Source organism: Copadichromis virginalis, linkage group LG8 (assembly GCF_057382275.1).
Source record: "Copadichromis virginalis isolate Kocher_CV1m ecotype Utaka linkage group LG8, C_Virginalis_male_GT1.1, whole genome shotgun sequence".
NCBI classification, from domain to species: domain Eukaryota; kingdom Metazoa; phylum Chordata; class Actinopteri; order Cichliformes; family Cichlidae; genus Copadichromis; species Copadichromis virginalis.
In genome coordinates this window covers 22401109-22424787 of record NC_140625.1, presented here as the reverse complement: position 1 = coordinate 22424787, position 23679 = coordinate 22401109, and the positions used below count along the sequence as shown (strand labels likewise).

Here is a 23679-nt window from a genome sequence, read left to right as displayed (position 1 = left end):
AGAATAATGTCTGAAATATCTTACTTACTAACTACATCCACTTCCTTGCTTGAAATGAAAAAGGAAATAACATGAAATGAAACTACTGTTTTTATCAATAAATGTCAGCAACAAAGGACCTAGACTCATGTGTGTTGATTTCTCCCCCAATCCCCTCCCTCCAGAATTCCTAGGTAACGACCCAATATACATATGAATGACTAGCCAATTTAGCTTCCACTTCCAGCATTTGACTGCTCTCCGGCTTTTAAAGGTAGAAACGCAAAATGATGACTCCGCGGGGGTCTCAGGTAGAAGCCTTCTTGACTTGACTGCTCTCCGGCTTTTAAAGGTAGAACGGTAGAAGCTGGGAATTCCAGTGTTAACTAGATTTGTCCCCTCGTGTCTTAAGAAGTGTCTTAATTCCACCTTTGGCATAGATTCAACAAGGTGCTAGGAGAGTGTTGGTGACTGTGAAGGCAATTTGAATCCAGTGAACTCATTGTTATGTTCAAAAAAACTAGTGTGAGATGACTTGATCTTTGTGACATGGCGCATTATCCTTCTGGAAGTAGCCATTGGAAGATGGGTTCAGTGTGGTCACAAAGAGATTAAGATGGTCAGCAGGAGTTTCTACTAAGAGGTCCAAAGTGCAAAGCCCAAAGTTATAACAATTGTTTGAATTACTTTTGCCTTTCTATAAGGTTGAAGTAGTCGTGCCATTCTCGCTTTCATCCAGAGAACAACATATTTTCTCTTTTTCGGACTATTCTTTGTGAACCTTAGAGATGGTTGTGTGGGGAAATCCCAGTAGATCAGACCATCAACTATGCCCCATTCAAAGTCACTCAAATAACCTTTCTTCCCAATTCTAATACTCGGTTTGAACTTCAGGAGGTCGTCTTGATCATGTCTACATACCTAAATGCATGGTGTTACTGTCACGAGAGTCAGGAGCTGAACTAGTGTATCTAATAAAGTGGGTAGTAAAATCACATTACCTCTACATTTAAGAAAATGATAAGAACAAATGACCAATGAAATTCACATGTTGGATTTCTTCAATTTGACACCAAAGAATGATTAAAAATATTTTTTTTTCTAGAAGAAAGACTAGACAGTTGTCAGGCATCTTAAAAACGCCTCTCGGCACTTATTTGGGCAGTAGTTTTGAAGGATTTATTTCATTTCAGAGCACCTATAGAAAAAACAGACAAATGTGAGCGAATGCCACATAAAAACTTTGCCCTGAAGTAAAGTTTAAAGAGCTTTGTATCCCATGGAAGATACAGTCCTACCACAACGTGCTGTTTTGGAATTTGCTCTTAAATTCCAGTTCAGAAATCTTCATCTCTCTCTTACAACATTGTTTATGTAAGTAATTCTCTCTCCCTAGTTAGAAAAAAACTGTTGGTAACTGGATGGTATATTTATTGTAAAAAAAATAAAAACTCTTGAGTGCAAATAATAAAGCTGGCCAGAATCTCTCACACAGTATTAAAATCTCTTTGCTAGAACACACAAAATCAAAAGAAGTCCTGAATGCTGAGAGCTCCATTTAACAAAGAACAGCAGTGAAAGAGGCCTCTTAAATAGAAAGAGGCCTTGGCACAAAATACAAAGGACTAAGATGGCAACAGACACATTTTCCTGGATTTTTCGTCTGAACAAGAAAACCCACTCAGAGCTGGAAAGACAGTACGAGTAAATAGACCATGGGGAGCGTAACTCGTCTTAAAGGAGCACTCCTGTAATTTGGTGATGTGCCCCCCTAAAGCTGAGACACTCACAAGTCACAGATTTTTTTAAAAGTAAGTAAAACAGAGCCTCATATACAATATTCTAAATTTCAGTCCCCAATTCACCATGAGAAATGAATACAAATGCCCCAAAATTTCAACTGCCATGCTTTTATGATTTCTAACGCAAGCTTTCTAGTCAACAAGTCCTTCGAATTAAATGTCAAACTACATCATCAGTTCATAACCTACAGCAAAGAAAAGCTCTTTGTTCTGATATTTCCAAGGAAAGGATAACATCAGTAAATTAGGATTCACAGTGTATTGAACCTCTTTTACACGACTACAACATCAAATGTGAGGTCAGGGAAAAACTGGTGGTTATGAGGTTAAAGGAAACCAGTGCTCTCTGTCAGTTGTCAAGCATGATACAGTCTGATCCATCCACATAGATTCAACCTGATGTGGCATTATCTGATTTACCCCTTGGTGTGTTTGCTACATGTTTTTCAGTAGGGTTCATCATGTCAAGGAAACTGACCCAGGCAGGTTGAATTTTTGCGAGCGAGCACAATTTTGAGAGCAAAAAACCGATCAAATAACACAATTCTGATTCAAATGCAGTCTTCCAACGTGAAAGTGGGCTTGCAAAAATGAACAAAATTCAGAGGGAAATGATCGAGCAAAGAACTATCTTGGCCACCTCCCTGTCGAATAAACAGAATACTCTGCAGGAGGAGAACAGGAAGGTTTAGGAGCAGCTCTGCATTTGGAGAGGGAACACAAAGAGAGGAGGAGCACGGGGAGAAGGAGACTGAGAGGAAATGCTTGTCAGAGAAGAAGAAAGCCTAAGAGAATCAAATTGATGTAACGTGTATGGAGAAACTGGGAGAAGAAATAACACAGAGTGAAGCTGTGCATGCATAGCCACCTACATACCAGCACAGAATGATTGTTCTGCAATGATGACATATTTGCTTTGATTATCTTGTTGACATAATGAGTCTTTTGATTAAATCTGGAATAAAGGGTGGATTACTGTAGATTTAATTTATAAGATATGTAATGTTTATGCTCTGTACTAGAATGTGTTAAAGGGGAAAATGGGTTTCAGATTGGTACTGATTAGATAGAGGAACAGAACGTTTACACTAAACGCTATTTCCAGTCATTTCTCATGCGTTATCTTCACATTCGCTACAACATCTTTGTTTACCATCTACCAAACAGGACACAACAAATTCACCTAGAGAGGAAATGCATGTGTTTTCTTTAGTCGAGTAAATAAAACATGTTCTTCATTATGAAAAAAGAATTAGCTTCTTTTCTTAGAACACAAACACGATGCAGAACAAACTGTTTAGACTTGCCTAAATGTCTATGTTGTTTGTCACTGGAATACAAAGGTAACAAACAACGAGAACTAACACAAGTAAATATTTTCTACGGCACGTAGCTTTGCAGGTAATTGAATGTTTATTTATAATTTTTCCAGTGACTTCGGTTGGGCATCTTTACAGCTGTCTATCTCCAGTGCAGCACACGCAGCTCTCCCGTCAGGTCCTGGCATCTAACTCTAATAGGGAAGGCGTGATTATACGATGGAAATCAGCTGTGTTGGTCTTCCGCTGACACCAAACCCCGAACCCACTGCTCCACCCCTCCCCTGCTGCTGTGCCACAAACCACACCTCGCCACACTAATAAAAGTGTCAAAGATAGATACAGCATAGAGATACAGTTTGCAAGTTATTTGTGGCATTGATTCACAGTCGCCTTGTTGATGTCAAATATTAGAGGAGATTAGCTAGACTACTTTGAACTAAGAACTAAGAAGAATCTTAAATATCTTAAATATCTTAAATAGCCACTTGTTTTAACTGAGGAAAGCAGAAGAGCACCTCTGAACCTCGAAGCAAGTGGACTACATCAACAGCAGAAAACCACATGGGTGCTCACCAAAACTGGATAAAAGAACACTGAAAATATGGTAAATGGCCTGTATTTGTATAGCGCTTTACTAGTCCCTAAGGACCCCAAAGCACTTTTTGCAACCAGTCATCCACCCATTCACACACTGGTGATGGCAAGCTACATTGTAGCCACAGCCACCCTGGGGCACACTGACAGAGGCGAGGCTGCCGGACACTGGCGCCACCAGGCCCTCTGACCACCACCAGTAGGAAACGGGTGAAGTGTCTTGCCCAAGGACATAAGACTGTCCAAGCCGGGGCTCGAACCGGCAACCTTCCGATTACAAGGCGAACTCCCAACTCTTGAGCCACAATCGCCCCAAATATATGTTTGCTGTTGTGATGAATCTCCATTTCTCTGCAACATTTGGATAGTAGGGTCTGAACTTTCTGTAAGTAACATGAAAGCATAGATCAATCCGGTGGTGTAACGGTGTGGAGGATATTTTCTTGACAAAATTTGGACCCCTTAGTACCAATCAAGCATTGTTTAAACCCCACAGCCTGCCTAAGTATTGTAGCTAACTATACCCATCTCTTTATAATCACAATGTACCCATCGTCCGATAGCCGCTTCCATCTTGATAACACACCATGTGACAATCCAGTCCAGTCATCTCAAACTGATTTCTTGACCATGTCAGGGATATGAGCTAACAAATCTGCAGCAGCTGTGTGAAGCTATCATGTCATTATGGACTCACTGAGAGATATTTCCAGCACCTTGCTGAATCTGTGCCACAAAGAATTAGAGGCATTTTTGAAGTCAAAGAGGAGTCCATTCAATACTTCCAAGGAGTGCTTAAATCGCAGATGAGTGTAAATACCTCAATTCACATGGTGCATTTACAAAACAACATACTTTAATTATAAAAGTAAAAGATAACATGCGGGGGGCTAAAAAGCAAAAAGAATATGTTTTTGAGTAGATGGCAACAGGTTTTATGACCAACACAGTTACTGTTTCCATTTTTTTTTTCCAGTTTAGAGCTGACTTCTGATCTTCTGTCACTCAGCGATCAGCTCAGCTACCCCAAGTTTGGCTTTGGTTTCTTGAATAAGGGTATCTAAATGGTGGATATTTCCTCAGCTACCACAGCTGGGGATTTCAGCTATTGAGCTGCATCTCCAAACTGGAGTCTCAGATAAAAGATTTGCTGACTAGCTGTTCTCAGAGGCAGGGGAATGAGCATGGCATTAGAGACCATATTGCTGCTGTCCACTTAATTTGGTTCTGAATCAGTGCTCTCACGGCATACATGAAAGAAGCGTGCCATGACACACTGTGGGAAATAGAAACTCAGCACCCCCTGGTGTCAGGATGAAAGCCCTGTGTTATCTGTCCCAGCTCATGTTTGAAAAAAGGCCACACAAAAGAAGAAATGAGCTGAAAAGAAATCATGAGAGCCATAGCCTAAAATAAAATAATCTTGTAGGGGTTTAGGGTACATCGGGTAATAGGTGAACCCAACATTCGAGAAAAGACGAGATTTAAAAAAAATAAAAATAAAGAAGGAAACAAAAGTTTTGTATGTTATTAAGAGTTAATTGTGACTTTTTTTTGACAAGAAAAGGTCACATTAACACATCCATTAATCGTTAACGTCCACGATTAATATCATACAATAGTAGACTAATCTAATAATATTTCTGTCTTGTTTGTTTTATTTTTTAGTTAAAAAAATAAAGTTTGTTGAAATAAATTGATGTGAACCTAAACTAAATTTATCCCACTGTACTGAACGGTAACAAGGAAGTCATGGACATATTCAAACTACTTATTACAAAATTATAATCTCTTGCTATTTAGACATACATCACGATGACAGCGTTTCTTGTTTATCTGTACCGTTTGGCCTAACTAAAACCAGCACAGAAATAGCTACAAACATCCGGAATTGTGGCTTCACCTTCAAATTAAAAGCAGGTGGCCCGAAAGCATTTGCAAGAAAGTGATACGGCATATGCTGTAAGCACAACACGGTGCGAAAAGAATGGGTATCATTTGATTCAACAACCGAAAAGTCATAATTTAGCTTTCTTGGCCAAAAATGTGCAGATTCTCCAGAATTGTCATTTAAACTGAAAGGTATTTAGTGGAAGTGAAGGAACTTACGTAATCCGTATTACTTGACAGTTTGTCCGCTGAACACGGAACCGGTGCTTCAAGCACGTTTTCCTGTTTTTAGATATCACCTTTACTCATACAGGTGAACACGTCAGCTTTTATAATGCTGTAGCTCTTGTTATAAGTCGTAGGCGTCGCGATTACAGGTGACTATTTCGTCCAGCTCACCCGTCCTTTTCTGTTAGCCTAACCTCTCATCATGTGGGTGTTCGGTTACGGCTCACTGATATGGAAAGTAGATTTTCCTTACGAGGAAAAGAGAATTGGGTACATAAAAGGCTTCAGTCGCCGGTTTTGGCAAGGCAGTACCGACCATCGAGGTGTACCGGGTAAGGTGAGTATACCTTGCTGGCTTTGGGAACTGATTCATAGCGGCCAGAATGAAAAAAGTACTACCTAATGTTGCTACAGTGTGTTTTAGTGCACGGCAGACATTACTGAAGACACTTCACTTCGGCTTATATTATTACAAAGTTAACGCCTTTATGTCCTAACCTTTATTCCTTATAAATGGGCTAGATGTTGCCCTTTAATATTTAAATCCATGTTAGCAATATTCCCCCTAATATGGCGATTTATAGACTCCTGTAATCTTATATCGGATTAAAACCACAACTTTTCTTTGTTTGCCCAGCTTTAGAAAACGTATTCATTTTCTAATGTAATTCTAATTTTATCCACTCTTTTTCTCCTGGTCTGCCAAGCGCTGCCAATCAATACGTGTCCACCTCACAGTCTGGCAACCACTGCATTATAAAGTGTACAGGTGATATTATACAGTGGAAGAAATAATTGTTTGTTTTTCTGCTGAATTTGTAATTTTGATCACACACAACGGAATAAACAGTCTCGAACTGTTTACGGTGAGATGCAGAATATCAACCAGAAATTCAGAAGTAAAAGCTATAAATTCATTTGCATGTCATTGATTGAAAGAAGTATTTCATCGCCAAGCAAAACATGCCTTAGTACTTGGCAACTTGAAACTTCAGTTCCCCCCACAGATTTTCTATAGGGTGATTGATAATCTTTTTATTTCCTTCATTTCCAAATAATGTCACCAAAAGTTGTCACCTTCTCACCAAACCTACTGTTGATTGACTTGCAGTCCATTACAGCTTTGTGGAGGTTTACATTCTTATCCAGCTCTTAGGTCTTGCCTATGGAGGTAGAGAGGTTGGGATGGAAAAACCCGATTTTATGGACAAGCATGCTTTACAAATATAACTTGAAATCAAGCGCATCTGTAATCGATTGATTGTAATCTGTGTACCACATGAACACAGAATTCTGGCTAGATTATAGGAGATCAAATACTTATTTAACTCAGTGACATGCAAATCAATTTATAGTGTTTATGTAATATGCTTTTTTCCTGGACTTTTGGTTGATATTCTGTCTCTCTCCATTAAAATGAAACTACCATAAAAACCAATTAATGAAAATTTAACCAATTTCTCTGTAAGTGAGCAACATTACAAATTCAACAGGGGATCAAATAATTATTTCCCCCACCGTGCCTGTAACCTTTCAGAAAGATCCCATTTCCTGCAATATGTGTGCTAACCAACTTGCAATTTAATGACAAAGCCATTTATTATGTGTGTTTGTGTGTTCTTTGCAGCCTGGCCGGGTTGTGACACTCGTGGAGAATCCTGAGGTGAGTTATACCCCCTTTCTTAACATCAGGGTGCAATAACAATTTCTTTGTAGTGTGCCCATGACGTATTCCTTTATTAATCAGTCAGTATTAAAAAGTCTTTATGATGTCAGAAAGAAATAATTTGTGATTCCAACCACAAATTCAATTAATAGCTTGACAGATGAGCAGAACCATTCATTATCAAAAATTAATGGAAACGAAAGAAACGATAATAGAAAAGAAGAAATTATATTGGTCATATTCTTGATGTTTTTCCATAAATACGGACTACATACTCAAAATAGCCCCCATTTGTTTGTTCTTTCCTTCATTGACTGGTAACTTCATTACATAATAGGTACAAGACGTATGCCTTTATTGTCATCACTTTGATGTTTGCATTGCAGGAAGCAAACAAAATTACATGTTATTTACACAGTAATGAGAGATTATTACTACCTGAAGGTCATAATCCACCTACCTTGTTATGTATTCTTGTTTTATTGGCTATAATTAAGACAAGAGTTGGAGTGTGAAGGCGATCAGTGTACAAAGCTGCACAAATTGGATTCCACTTCAGAGAGAACTTTTTGTGTTCACTTACATACATAGAAAGTGCTATACTTTAATTATAAACAGTTTTGCAGAGTTTCGTGCTTTTACAAGGCAGACAGGAGTGAAAACGGCGCAGGAAAGAAGACTGTCTATAAACCTCTTATAGACAGTACTGTACAAAAGTCTTGAGTGACCCCTCATTTTTTTATGTTGCTAGGAAAATGGGAAAGAGACTTCTGGAATAGTTCTCCAGATGTCTAAAGATGTTTCAGAAGTCTTTTTTTTGGATGTTGGCTGCCTTTTGTTCTGTTCTCTGTCAAGGTGATCCCACTCTGCTTTAATAATCTTGAGGTCTAGGCTCTGGGGAGGCCAATCCATGTCTAATAGTGTTCCAGTGGCAGTCTGTTGCCAAATGCTTCCCAGATAGTGTTTTTATGTTGGATCAAAGTCTGACTGTACTTTTCAATGCTTATTATTACATAATTTTGATAAGATACCCAGTACCACTGGCTGAAATGCAGCCCCAAACCACAACTAAGCTGTGTTTCACAGATGCCAACAGATACTCAATGTTGTACCTCTCTCCTGACCATGTCTGTACTTACTAAAGGCAATTTGAACAATCCAGTTTCGGTGCGACAACCAAACAAATAAAATAAAACAACAATCTCTGAAAATGATCAACGACTGGAATGAAAATGAGTGAAAAAGCAGCCAATGTCTAGAAGGAAAAAGTTTGAAAGACTTCAGAAAGCCTGAAGAACTGTTGCTCAAGATGTCTTTAAAAAAGAACTTGAAAGTCTGACTTCTTAAAAGCAAAATGTCTAAAAATGAGGAGTGGCTTGAGGATTTTGCACAGTACTGTAGTATGAGTTGTGATGTAGTAAAGCATGGCAGGAATCCGTTTTTAGAATTGACTGATAAGTGTGATAAGTTTGAAATAAATGCTGAAAACTATCAATTATAGTTTCTTGAAGTCCAAGGTAAAGTCCTTGGATGTTTGCAAACATAAAATACAATAAGAAATACTCACAGCGTAGAAGCAAGAGAGTAATTGATTATAATAATTTTCTGGGTGTGAGTATGGTTAGTGTTTTTGAACATAACATTGGTTATGTCAGTTATTTTTATTTTGACTTTTATTGTGACTTTAGACAAGGTGATTATATATCATCATTTATCAAATGTAAATACTAATACATTTACCGGACACTTTATTAAGGACATGGGCATTGGTAGTGGTTGGAACCCTTTTTGCACTGCCTTAATTCTTCAAGGCATACATTCAAAAGGGCTCTGGAAACATTCCTCTAACATTTTGGTCCACACTGACATATTTTCTCTGTTTTGAACTATTGTCTATAAACCCTAGAGGTCGTTGTGTGAGAAAATCCCAGTAGATCAGCAGTTTCTGAAATACTCAGACCAGTAAGTTTGAAATTCAGTAGGTATTCTTGTCTACCATGTCTACATTCTTAAATGCACTGAGATGCTGCCACCAATTAGATTTGTGTGAAGAAGCAGTTGAACAGGTGTACCTAAGAAAATGTCATCAGGTTATGGACCTCTAAGCCATTTTGCTTTCCTCAGGGGTGTGTTTGGGGTGTTGCCTACAAACTGCCGACTGGCCGGGAGGAAGAAGTGAAGCGCTACCTCGACTACCGAGAAAAAGGTGGTTATCAGGTCGTCACGGTGACCTTTCACCCCCATCCATCACTCACTTGCTCGCCAAGCCAGACGCTGATCTACATCGGCTCCAAGGACAATCCCAACTACCTCGGCCCCGCACCCCTGGAGGAGATCGCCATTCAGATCATCAACTCTACCGGTCCAAGCGGGAAAAATACAGAGTACCTGTTTCAGCTGGCTGACGCCGTGAGGACTTTTCTGCCTGAGGACTCAGACACACATCTGTTTTCTCTTGAAACTTTAGTAAGAGAGAGGCTAGAAAACGGACAGAAAAATTCAGTAACAGCAGTTGATTTTTAAAAAATGTCTATATTGGGCTGGGTTCGTCACATGATCTCAGGGTTTAAGGTAAACTTGTCCAATAAAGATGTTTGTTACATGTAGGATGGGACATGTTGACCTCATTAGTTGACTAAATAATGTTATTTTGTTCAGGATTTCAGTGCAAATAAATATCCACTGAAAGCTGCTTCAAAGTAATAACACATAAACTGGTATAGAAAACATAAATTACCAAAAATGTACAGATCGCAAGTTAAGTTTCAATATAAATCCCTACAGAACAGTTTCAATATATATGGTTTAAATATAGGTATTTAATATCTGGCGTTGACTAGCCAAGATGAGAAAGAATTGCTAATGTTATTGCATATTAGTTATTAAACATTTAACACTCAAACCTGAGCTGCTTCATGTCTGGTTTAACGTTTATTAAATATAGAGCTAAAAGTCTTGAGCCAACCCTCATTTCTTTATATTTTGTTAAGAAAATGGGGAAATGGGTACAGCGATTTATTGAAATATGGAAATATACTATGGGATGTAAAAGCAGAGTATAATTCTATAAAGCTTGAAAGTCAATATTCAACATGACTGAACTCTTAGGCAAGCTCGTCATTTCTTTAAGCATTCTTCAGGAATAGTTCTCTGAGCTTGTTGAAGGACATTTAAAGCTCTTCTCTGGATGTTGGCTGCCTTTTGTTTTATTCTGTGTCAAGCTGATCTCACACTGCTAGAGGCCAGTCTAGCAGTGTGAGATCATTAAAATGAAGCTATTACCGCATGATGGATATGAGAATATATCAGATTTTTTTCCTATATCTTAAGACATGACTTTCAGATACTGTTTATCTGCTGTAGATATTTTGTCTTTTCTCCTCAAGTTGTCCAGTTTCCCTCAAATGATAGGACACACTGCACATTCATGACAAGCTATGCCAAGTTTTCAGCTAATAGCGCTTTGGAAATCACCTTGCTGGTGCTCTTTTATTCCTCTAAAAATGGTCAGGTACAAGGACTGGACTTAAAGTGAGTGAAAGAGCAGCCCATGTCCAAAGAACAAGGCTTTTAGAGAACTACTGCTCAAGCTCACTTTAAAGAATTTGAAGGAAATCTGGCTCCTTGGAAGTAAAATGTAAAGAAATTAGGGTTGGCACATGTTTTTTGCACACTCTAGCTCTAAGTTGGTTTCATAATCAGACACAAAAACAATGACAGATGCAGCTGCAAATTAAGTGCTAATTAACCTTTGTTAGCATGGTAAACACTGTAAACATTTCACTTTAGAACTTTAGAAACATCAGCACCGTTAGTACTGTCACCGTGAGCATGTTAATGTTAGTGTTCAGCTCAATGCACTGCTGTGACAAATGACAGCCTTTCATTGTCAGTGTAGGCTTTTCTTTTCTGTCTTGCTATGGTTAGTCTAATGTGTTCCTGAAGTATTCTACTGAACCGTTTATTAAAAAATAAAACCTTATTGCAATTAAAATATAATGACGCCCCAGTTATTTTTCCTTGTTTTTTTTTAGTAACTTTAATAAAATAAATCTAAAACTTGACAAATCGGTTGAAACGCTGTAATAAATACAGCTAAAAAAATTGTCCAATCTGGTAATGCAGCTTTTCTAAATACAGCCTATCTCTCTTCCTGCTATGATGAAGTAGTTGTCATGAAAATCACTTTAAGCAAACACACATTGTTTAGTCTAACCTTTACTTACTCTGTGTCAAGATTAGTAGTTCTAGCACAGGGGAGCCGGCATCGGCTGCTTCTCATTCTGCCTGCCTCCGTCTCAGCACAGTAAACACATCAAATTCAACACGACTGCATCAGAAAAACATCAACAAGCAGAATAAAAGAGTGACAGCTCGAACTGTGATTCCATCTTTAACACACACACACACACTCAGTGGGACACAAGTGGCTATTTCTTCTGCTACATCAACCTACCTTTGCTTACTTTACAGTCATAATGTTACAGTCTTTAGCGTACTGTGGACATAAAAAAATGAGTATCATCAGAAGCAATACTGAGGTAGGCTGCAGGTTTCAAACAATGCTCAGTTGGCACTAAGGGGCCCAAAGTGTGCCATGAAAATATCCCTCAAACCATTGCACCACCACCTGAACCCCTGATATAAGGCAGAATAGATCCAAGCTTTCATGTAGTTTACATTAGACCCTACTATCCAAAAAAGCAGAAAAAGACTCATCAGATCAGGCAATATTTCCAAACTTCTGCTGTCCAATTTTGGAGAGCCCATGCAAATTGTGGCCTCAATTTCCTCTTCTTAGATGACAGGAGTGGCACCTGGTGTGGTCTTCTGGTCCTGTAACCTATGGACTTCAAGGTCCGACGTGTTGTGTGTTCAGAGATGCTCTCCTCCTTACTGTGGTTGTACTGAGTTGTTATTTGAGTTACTATGTCTTCCTACCAGCTCAAAGCTGTCTCCTCTGACCTCTAGCATCAACAAAGCATTTTCACTGAGAGATCTGCTGCTCACTGGATATTTTGTTTTTGTACCTGTCTCTGTAAACCCTACAGATGGCTGTGTAGGGATTCCCAGTAGATCAGCAGTTTCTGAAATACTAAGACATACAACTATGTTCAGAGTCACTAAAATAACCATTTTCCCCCCATGCTGGTTCTCAGTTTGAAATTCAGCAGTCCTTCTTGACCATGTCTGCATGCTAAACTCAGTTGCTGCCATGTGACTGGCTGATTAGATATTTATGTTAATAAGCTATTGAACAAGCGAACCTAATGAAGTAGCCAGTGAGTAAATATATCCTGATGGACTGGTGATCTGTCCACTGTTTACCCTCCTTCTCACCCAATTTAAAGCTAGAATAGGCTCTAGTCCCTCACAACCCTGACATAGATGAGGGGTTAAGAAAACAGATGGATAATTATTAATATATAATCTATGAAAATAAGTCAAAACACAAAGTTTAGACACTTAAGTTTTTCGAGCATTCAACTGTAGAATATATTTCAAGTTTTAGCACTAAAAGCTTTTTGACATTGTGCATTCAAAAAAACAAAAACCCTGCTCTTTTCATGTCTTAATCTAAATCTAAATGACTCCTGTGCGACATACAGGAACTTGTTAAAACTCAGACCTGAGATTTTACTAGGCTGCAGCAGTAAAAGGGGTCTAGCTACGCTGGTGCTAATGTGCACAGGCTCTAGTAACAGGGCGCAGTGGCACAAAACTATCCTCGCAAGAAGAAGCTTTTATGTTTGAGCTCTGCACAGAATGAAGTGTACTGCTATGTGACATTGCTGTACAGAGATAAACAGCTGGTGCTTTATACAGTCAGCCAACCCTGCAAACATGCAACACTCAAAAAGAAGCACCACACTTTACAAATAATGCATTTATTTCACAGGACACGGTAAATTCTCAGTGCAGAACTAATGCAGAACATGACAAAATGTGGCCTATAGAAATATGACACCATTGTTACTGCAGGTCACAGATTTTTATGATCTAATATGATATATACAATTTTTATTTCTTCTTTTTATTTATATAAATGATATAATTAATGTCAATATGAGGTATTATATATCATGAGTGCTTTAAGATAGCTTTATAAGTGTTGGATACAATATAGCTGTAGAAATACAACAACGATAATTTTTAGATTACAATTTCACAAATATTTTCTGAATATATTGCATACATCCATCCATTCGCTTATCCTTTTCAGGGTCGCTGGAGCCTATCCCAGCTGTCATAGGGGAAGAGGCAGGGTACACCCTGGACAGGTCGCCAGTCTGTCGCAGGGCTAACACACAAGGACAGACAACCATTCACACCTAGTGGCAATTTGGATTATCCAATTAACCTATCCCCACAAGCTGCATGTCTTTGGACGGTGGGAGGAAGCCGGAGTACCCGGAGAGAACCCACGCAAACACGGGGAGAACATGCAAACTCCACACAGAAAGACCCCGGCCTGATGGTGGAATTGAACTCAGGACCTTCTTGCTGTGCGGCAACAGTGCTAACCACTGTGCCACCGTGCTGCCTATATTGCGTACATTTATATATATTTATAATTTCACACATGAACATTATCATGAAGGAATGTCTTCCCTGTATTTAATAACGTGCACAAGTTAGAACTCTTTTAAAAGTACATACCGGAACAATGATGATTAGCAATAAAAAGACTTTCTCAATATAAACCAAACCTTTCCCTCTAAAGTGGCCACCTTTGACTAAAAATACCATGCTAGTTAAAATTTGAAACCATTTTGCCCAGGATTGCTTACTTGCTGGGTTTAGTGAAGGCCAACGGTGGCAAGTGAGGTTCCAGCGGGAGAGCGCCCTGCTAGCATTATCAGATATTATTTTACAGGCTGCACAAGACTGGAGTTCCCAGCCGTTGTGTAATTAATTTCTCTGGTAGTGGTCCTACATGGCTTACGAAGACCTGGGAAGGCAGGAAATTTCTGTCTAGGCGTAATAACAGGGTGACACCAGCAGGTCTGTGAGCACGAGCAGCTGATCGTCAGTGAAGCACTGTCGATGCTCCTGCCAGTTGTCGTGGTGAGTACGCCGAAATTCTGACAAGGTCTTCTTCACCGTCATCTTTGGGTAAGAAAATCAAAATCATCATACATAAACATAATCTAGGTGAATGCAGTGTGCACATTTAGAAACAACACCACAAAACACAAGTGAGTTTATCAGCTTTACTGTATTTACTTTATTGGGTTTTTTCCTGCTGTCTTTCATCGAAAACATGGTGGATGCTCATATTAAACCTGTATGAAGACTGAAATCTCTATGATGCAATATTTTTTTCCAATCTTAGCTCTGTATGATATCCTACAGAGCTCTAGTGGCTGGCGCTTTGGCTGTGAACACATGAGACCTGTTCAAACTGCTGTTTTCATGTGAAGGGCAGCCAATCAGAACAAAAATGGCTTAAAGGAGGGAGGAAGGGACCTAAAAGAGTTTGTTTTACACAGAATATGAACTGAGATGCGGCAACAAGGCCACATATATGGTAAATATTTGGTAAATAAGTAATGATCTGAACTATGAATTATGCAAAGCTACTTTTTTAGCATCCGAGAATAAAAATAAACATACATCTTAAGTATCATTTTTAGAGCATGATTCATCACTGCACATTTGGTCCTCTACACGCTAACAAAGCTCAACATCCCATTCATGAAAAAATACAATTATCTGCCTCATTGCTAAAGCCCTGGTGATACATCAGCTGGCTGATATCGACCAATCACAGATAAACTGGTATCTGCTTTTTGTTGACCAATGAAGGTATCATGAAATTAGGGACACGATCACTTATTAGTCTTTTTAAAAGGACACAGCTCAGTCTTCATAATTAAAAAAAGACCAACGAGGGCAGTCTGATGGTACTTATTATTTTCAGAATTTCTATAAAACAAAAAAATTGACTAAAGTAGAAAAACGACGCAGATCAATCCATCATGAATAATAATCATTAGCTGCAGTCCACTAGTTAGGCGTTTGTATCATATTTAATTTAACAGCATTTTCAGCAGAGTGCTTTTACAGGTTTGGTATGACTAAAATGACTTAAAGGGAGCCAATGTTTCCTCCACTGCTGTGTGCATGTGGGAGAAAGAGAAATACCTGGTGTTCTCATGCCTTCATCTGAGTTCAGTTGAAGTGTTTACATATGCGCAAAAAATGCTGACTAATAGCTCTGAGTTGTTAAGAGGGCTGAAAGGGACCAAGTGTGAAAGCATCCTAGATTTTTATAGAACACAATGCAGAAAAACATGCCTGGGATCATATAGAAATGGTGCCTTCACACAACACATGCAACAGAGCATACATCCAAGTGTATTAACAAACAGTTACTTTATGAGTAGTTAATAATCTTCCCCTTTTCAATGCAAACAAGTATTTTTTATTAAAAAATATGCAGTATATAGCTCTATGTGGTATATGCAGTCTATATAACTGTTAACTGCTCTGTACCAGAGGCCTGAGAGTTTGTCCGCGTTTGTCTTTTTCCATACACTGGTATGTATAATAAAAAGGTAACAGAATAATTTTTAATCTGGCAACCACAGCAGGGAAAATAGGATTGTTATTTCTCAAGTGTGAATGTAAAGATATTTGGCTTCTAGATAAACAAGATGTAATGCATGATTCAAGGCCAAACTTTTATGTAAACTAATATACATGAGCCCAAAGTGATGTGCTGTTTCTCGGTAGTGGAACAATTCCATTATAGTCTGTAGTAAAGTCCTGCAATAAAAAGAATGTTGATAGCAACTGTTTTTCTTGCTTCATTTGTTTTGAACAGTGAACGCTCATACCCACCCTTGATTACAGCCACTATCTATTACAATGAAGCCTACACTTAAGTTTAAGTACATGAACTGCAAATTCAAAAGTTCCTGTTTTGGCTGGTAAATCCTCTATCTAGAGACACATAATGTAAAATGCAGATTAGCAGCTGAAAATATTTGCAGCAACGATCTAAACTGTTTACAATAATTAAAAACTAATTTGGAAAAATAATTTATTCATTGCACACTGTTAGAAACTGTTGTTTCTAGTTAGCTAAGAATGAAGTATAAAGTTATTTGGCCAAAGAAGGAAAGTCAGTAATTAATCTGATGATGATGAGATGATAAGAACACCTTCCTGACTTTTTTTTTTTTTTAACGTGTATTTTACTTGTATCTGTGATTACCTATGTATATGGATGTGGTTCACAGTAGTTTAGTGATTCTGCAGCAATCGTGCTAATTGGCAGCATGATTGTGAGGATGACACTGTGCGGAAAGTTGGTAGCCAAGTTTGCTAGTATAGACTGATAAGTTAGCACTCCGTTGACTTGCCAAACACTGACATCTCTGACTCCAAATAACCCCAAATGTGGGGCCACGATCCTACTTTGACACGTGAAAATATGAACACCAGGAGCTCATGGATACGGATATCATCATTATGGATATCTCCACCTTTTAAATACAGCCTATGATTTACAGTAACCAACATATGTGTCCTTTACTATAATGGGCAAAATATAATATTTCTACCAGATTCTATTTTTTTCCGACTAATCTTTCCGGTAACAGACATGTTAATCAATATTTTTACAAATACAATATTTTAACTGTATTTTATTGGATTTTCTTTCTCATCTTTTTCACTTTCCTATGGGAGAGGCACTAAACCATCGTCATCATTGGCTCCACACCACTATAATGTATTATTCAAACTCTGCTCTACGGATTACATTGTATGTATTCTTCATGCCTGAAGTAAGACCAAAGACACAATTTTCTCCTCAATTGGACAATGAAATTGTATTCTTTCAGCTCACACTGTTTTGAGCTAGATGTTTATATATGAGTGTGTGTGGTGGGGCTAATGCGTGCGCGCACCTCTATAGGCTGTGGGTCATTGAGATGGCTGCTCAGGTCCATCAATATCTGAGGCATCCAGTCTGGGACATCATAGGGGCTCGACAGGATGCACGCACTGAGGCCGAGCACTCCAGCATGGCGCCGCACTAAATCTACACACACACACACACACAAAGGGAGAGTTGAAATAGCTCTTCGAATCTCAAGGTTCACATTTCCCCTGGGATAAGAAAGGGTAATAGGGCAAGTATTATTGTGATTGCCTCACTGTGCAATTGTGACGTGCACGGAAATATGTGTGTGTGTACCTGTAGAGGCCAGCTCCCCTCGGGCCTTGGGGAGGGAAGTCTGACTCAGCGTCTGGAGCTGTGTCTGCAGACTGGAGTCCAGAGGGAAGAACTGGCACTGCAGTAAACCACTGAGGGTGGTGCATGCCATGTCCCTCACCTACAATGAGAAGGAGAAAAGCGGGACAGGAAGGAGAGAAAGAGGGAGGAAAAAACAGGTCCTTGAAGATCAGAACTGACAAATAAAGAGTGCTGTGGAGAACACGAGGCATTTTTAGAGGCAAGGAATGCATGTGCAATTTATTAAGGGAGGCGAGCCCAAGGAGATCGGTGAACAGCAAGGTACACGGGACAGATATAAGCAAAGGAAGGGGAGGAGGAGGAGGAGGGATAGATGCTGAGCTGAGCTGATGTAAAATTCAGTTGCAGAACATCACTGCCTTCCTGCATCACTTTGCATAAATTATGAATAAGCTCTGAGTGATGGTTGAGGCACTGTAACAGACAGTGATACGAGGACAAAGCATTAATCAACTCTACACTCACACAGTTAACAAAATATTAAGAGAAGGACCTGTGTTGGTAATTTAGACAATTCAATTGGAGTGCAGGGGTTATTGATTTTCACCTGTGCTGTACATCCAGATCAATAAACGTAGACAGTTTAAAGGGTTTAAAAGCAAGACAAGTGGGACATTGATTGCTCAAAAGCTGACATTACTCAATATTTCAAGAGACTTCTGTTCTCCGAGAACCAGTTGTAAAGCTTTTTTTTATTCGATTCAATAAATAAACATTAGTAAGTAATTTAGAGGATTTAAAGTCAAGACAAATAAACAATTATTTTGGGTTTAGCTTGAATCTTATTTTTAGATCGTCCAAGCTGCCACAGACAAAGAGATTTCAGGCAGCCACAGTACTCAATCAACATCCCTGTAACTACAGTGAGCACTGAGACAGACTGTTATTTTTAAGCAATAACTGTGAATGGAAAAGATGGATTAAGGTTTAGGTTAGAAAAGCAGCCCTTTATTATCTCCTGACAGAGATCCCAGGGGCTGTGTTAAACCAGCGCTTGTGAATACGTTACCTCAAGCTGCTCATCTAGCAGCAGCTGCATCACCAGTTTTCGAATGCGGAGAACCTCAGCGGGCACACTGAGCAGAGTAAACAAATTGTAGAAAACCATGATCTGGAGGTAGGTCAGCACTGAGAAGCGTGCATGCCATGACCTGCTGCCTGCCATCTAAGGAGAGAGGAGAGAAAGAAGGGATGAGATAATGAGAGACAAGTTGGAGTTTGTACTGATGCCCGAAAGGCCCTGAAGGTGATATATTGCTCATAAAAGATATATAAACTCGAGTACACAACATCTATATGTAATACTTTCTCTTTTCATGCAATTAAAATCTTTCAAGAAGCATCTGGATGACTCTGTGAGGCTGTGCCTGCGCAATATAAGTATGCCAACATATTCATAATCGCACATCTATTTCACTAAGTATAAATATACACAGAATGTGTATAAATAAGGGTATACCGTATACACCTACCATATTCTATACCAGATTCTACACCACTTTGGTTACACTGTCTACATTTTAATGCAAAATAAAAACACAGATTGCAACAGAAGAAAGACATTTTGGAATCTGGTGCTGGCCATACCAGCAAAGACCTAATAAACAAACAAACGGGCTAATATATATCATATTTATGTTGTTTCCTGATGCTTCTCAGCTGGGGTTTACAAGATTTCACAAATATCTACTCGTTATCATCCAAATCAATGGTTATCATAATAAATATGTAAACAGGCATTCTTATCATGACTCTTGACCATCTGTATCCATAAACTAAAATATAACTTAATGAGGAAAAATTTTCATCCATCTGTCCATCCATCTGGGTTCAGGTTACCTGAGACAGCCACACCTCCCTCCCCGTAGCCACCTGATCCAGGTCTTCTGGGGGATACCAATTAATTCCTAGTAACCAGTAAAGTGACATAATGTCCTCAAGGCATCCTTGTTCTGCCTCCTGTCGGTGAGGCATATCCAGAACACTGACTCCTTTCGATGTGGAGGAGTTGTGGCTCTACTCCAAGTACCTTCTAAATGACCAAGGCCATCATCCTATCACTAAGGCTAAGGCTAGCCTCCCCTTTAAGGAAGCTCATTTCAGCTGCTTTTATCAGTGATGGATGTGCAGCCAAACATGAAGCAGCTAAGAAAAAAGGTTTAAAGCCTCATCTCAGGGCTAGTTTACCGTGCTGAGCTTTTTGTTTTACAAATCAGATTTGAGAGTTGTCAGCATGTACAAATAAATACTCCAGAGGGGTAGCCAAGATGGTAAGACATGCTTCAGTAAACTATGTAGGAGTGAATGGCATTAATATCGAATAAATTATTTCATTTATTAAAGGTAAATAAACCTTTTTCATGGCACTGTAGGCAGAACAGTACTTTTCTCAGTGTAGTGTATGTGCTTATAAACCTTAATAAATTAAAGCTCAGACCTGATGATGACTGCATGAAAAGTCAGTATTAGGGTTAGGTTACAAAACCTGCTACAATCGATTCTGAAAGTCTGTATCAAATTTCTGCTGCCTACAAATTACCATAAACAGTTGTTGATCTGCAACTTTTCATTGTTTGACACTGTTGATTACTGTATTTTAAAACTTAGACTCTTCCAGTCAGGACTCTCTGGGAGAGCAGTGGCATGGTTCTCAAACTACCTCAGTAACAGGACTCAGTGCATTAAATCTGACGGTCTATGTTCTGACTTTGTTACAGTGCACAACGGAGTGCCACAGTATTAGGTCCCCTTCTATTTATCATTTACGTAAACAATCTTAGTCTACATGTGCCAGATGCAAACTTGCACTTCTATGCTGATGATACAGTTATTTACAGCTGTGGTTCAACTCTTGTCCAAGCCATTGACTCCTTGCAGAAAGCCTTTTCTGCTGTCCAGCATTCATTACTTCAGCTTAAACTTTTTCTCAACGCAGACAAAACAAAGCTCATGTTGTTTTCTAAATCAAGGAGACGAGCCCAAACAATCCCATCAGTAACCACTCTTGAAGGTAATAAAATAGAGTTGGTTCACACCTATAAATATCTGGGAATCTTAATTGATGACTCGCTTACCTTCAAACCACATGTAGAGAATCTTGTGAAAAACCTGAAGTTAAAACTGAGATTTTATTTTCAAAATAAGTTGTGTTTCTCTTTTAATACAAAGAAGCGGCTTGTTGCTGCAACATTCTTGCCTGTGCTGGATTATGGTGATATTCTACAGTATATATGAATGCTTCTGCTCAATGTCTTCGAATGGTTGATTCTGTGTATCATGCTTCTCTGAGGTTCATCACTAACTGTAAATTTCAGACTCACCACTGTGAGTTATACTCTCAGGTAGGATGGCCTGCTTTGGTAAGTCGGAGGAACTCTCATTTATACAGTTTTATATTTAAGGCAATACTTGGGTTGCTGCCTTCTTATATATGTTCCCTGCTTGTAATGAAACATGCTGGTCGGTATTCTCTTCGTCTGCATGGTTACTTATTGCTTTCTGTTCCATTTGCCCGAACTGAACTTGGTAAAAGAGCTTTTGTCCATTTAGCACCCTTGGCCTGGAACAAACTGCAGAAGGAATGGAAAATGACTGAATTCATTTCATTAAGTGCTTTTAAATCTAAACTACGAATCCTTGAGGCCAAGTCCATAACATGTAACTGTTTCAATTAGATTGATTGTCATTTTAACTGACTTTTTTATTTTTATTTGAATTTTATTGAATTTTATTTTTTATTTTATTCGTATTCTTTCACTTATTGTTGCATGTGTGTTGTTGCTGCCTGTGTTTGAGTAATTTCTGTAACTGTGAGACATCTGCTGCTGCCTATCTTGGCCAGGTCTCCCTCGAAAAAGAGGTTTTCAATCTCAATGGGATCTTCCTGGTTAAATAAAGGTTAATAAATAAATAAAATTGTGCACAGCACCAGATCCACATGATAACCTTTTGGTGTTCGATCAAAAATAAAACAAAGCAATAAAGTAAGGATTTCCCACCAAATGAAACTATTCCTTTAAAAAACTGTTTACACCCAGGACTTCCCAGAACATAAAAGATTTATGTTTAGGTGAAGGTGAAACTAAAAAAATGTTGCAATGCTTCCTCATCCCTTTGATGTGAAGGTAGTTTTAGAACCGCTATTTCACAACAGGGGTACCACTCACATAAAAACTCACCGCAGAAAATCTGCGAGCTAATTAAAATAGCATAGGTTGTTTTTAGTCTAACACAATACCTTGGGAGATTAGGCTTGGAACATTGACAGCAGGCAGGTGAGGCAGTTGTGAGTGTGTGCTTTTGCGAGTATTTCTGGATTTGTGTGTACATATTACCTCTTCCAGTGCAGCCAAAACCAGAGGGATGTGCTCAGGATACAGCAGGCCCTGAGACATGAGAGAGAGACACGTGCGTGCATCCTGCTTCATCTCATCATAGCTCTCATCAATCTCCACCGGGGCAATCTGCAGGGGGAGAGAGAAAACACAGAGAGAGAGAGGGAGAGAGGTAGAAAGACAAGGAGCAACGCACCATTTTGAGTAAATGAAGAGAGAAATTGAGTTTAATGGGCAAGTAAGATTGAGTGGGTAATAATGCTGTGCTAGAACCTGTGTGTGTGTGCGTGTTTGTTCTTACCTTGAAGAGTAGAGGCAGGAGCTGTAGCTGCTGTTGAACAGGAGTGGTAAAGGTTCGCCCTGCACTCGTCATCAGCCATTTTAAGACTGCAAATAGCACATATATACACACATAAACACACAAGGAGAGTTTGAATTGCTGGCAAATGATAAAAAACCCCCACAGAACTGGAGCTGCGTGGCTCTGGTAATAAAACACAATCTATCATTATTTAGTATCTAATGACTTGTATAATTCCACAGCCAGATATTTGTCTGTATAATGGAGATTACAGTAATAACAGAAACCGAAAGAGCAGCAATGCACAAATACTGAGGCAAAAAAATGAGATCTAAATTCAGTCTGTGGCAAGCTACAAAAAAAAAAAACGAAGCAGGCGTGACTACTGTAATACAATAAAATCTGCAAAAATAGTTACAAAATCTTTAAGTTCAAATAACATTCTATCCTCAATCGCTAGGTAATTTTTATATGTAGAGGTTTGCATATGTGTCTCTCTATCTTTCACTGGAAAAACATTCTGCATAGGTATTAGTTTAAAGTATTTAACATTATAAAACTTTGCCAGTGGTGCCTATCCTCTTTCATCTAATGTAATCTATATAATGGTCTCAAGAATCATTTAATCACAAAAACCTCTCATGTTCAAAAGCATGTATTTTACCTCATTATAACTGAATGTGAATTACTATTTAGGGTTAGACAGTTGAGCTGACTGTGACTGTTAACTTTTTTCTATTTAAATGATTAATCTGCTACTTGAAGGTATTACTCCCTTAACATGTGATTTTCAGTAAATTAGAAAATTCATACACAATAATATAAATAATTGACCTTTGACCTCTGTGTTCATGTCGTCTGCCCACCTGCCTGCTCATTTTTATCTTTATGTTGAAATACCACTTTCATTTTTTAATCAGTAATTCTATTAGTGGTTTTAACTATTTTGATTATTAATTCACAACAATTAAACTGCTACTTTTAAGGTTTTCATACTTTCCTTAGATCGTTTCACGTATTTCTATTTCAGCTAGCTATTTACATTTTTATTAGTAACACCTTATATATGTTTTTAATCAATGCTGGTAACAATTGCAACTCTTTATCTGTTTTGTCTGGATAATACATTACTCAGCCATACAATTAACTAATAAATTCAATTGCTCACCTACATCACTTCAAATTTTGAATTTTTATTCTTTTCATTTCAGCAAGCTACTATCTTTGTAATCAAATTGTAGTTCATATTTATGTAGGTTGTGCCAACACAACACAGCTAGACTCAAAAATGGC

The 23679-nt window shown here is 38.6% G+C and overlaps 2 protein-coding genes across 2 annotated transcripts in view; one reads left to right on the top strand and one right to left on the bottom strand.

The window, feature by feature from the left end:
• Positions 1 to 5787: 5787 nt before the first annotated feature.
• Positions 5788 to 11490, top strand: chac2 (ChaC, cation transport regulator homolog 2 (E. coli)). The gene is made up of 3 exons (XM_085466563.1): positions 5788 to 6152; positions 7443 to 7478; positions 9606 to 11490. Exons 1-3 carry the CDS (start codon positions 6018 to 6020, stop codon positions 10002 to 10004), a joined length of 570 nt encoding a protein of 189 aa, XP_085322689.1. The 5' UTR covers positions 5788 to 6017; the 3' UTR covers positions 10005 to 11490.
• Positions 11491 to 13803: 2313 nt separating this feature from the next.
• Positions 13804 to 23679, bottom strand: part of LOC146703357 (proteasome activator complex subunit 4B-like) — a 50779-nt gene continuing 40903 nt past the window's right edge. The window contains exons 42-47 of the mRNA XM_085466557.1: positions 22387 to 22472; positions 22086 to 22214; positions 18761 to 18916; positions 17692 to 17830; positions 17402 to 17535; positions 13804 to 14591 (exon numbers count right to left, since the gene is read on the bottom strand). Coding sequence (XP_085322683.1) covers positions 14457 to 14591; positions 17402 to 17535; positions 17692 to 17830; positions 18761 to 18916; positions 22086 to 22214; positions 22387 to 22472 — 779 coding nt within the window. The 3' untranslated portion in view covers positions 13804 to 14456. The remainder of the gene's footprint in view (positions 14592 to 17401; positions 17536 to 17691; positions 17831 to 18760; positions 18917 to 22085; positions 22215 to 22386; positions 22473 to 23679) is intronic.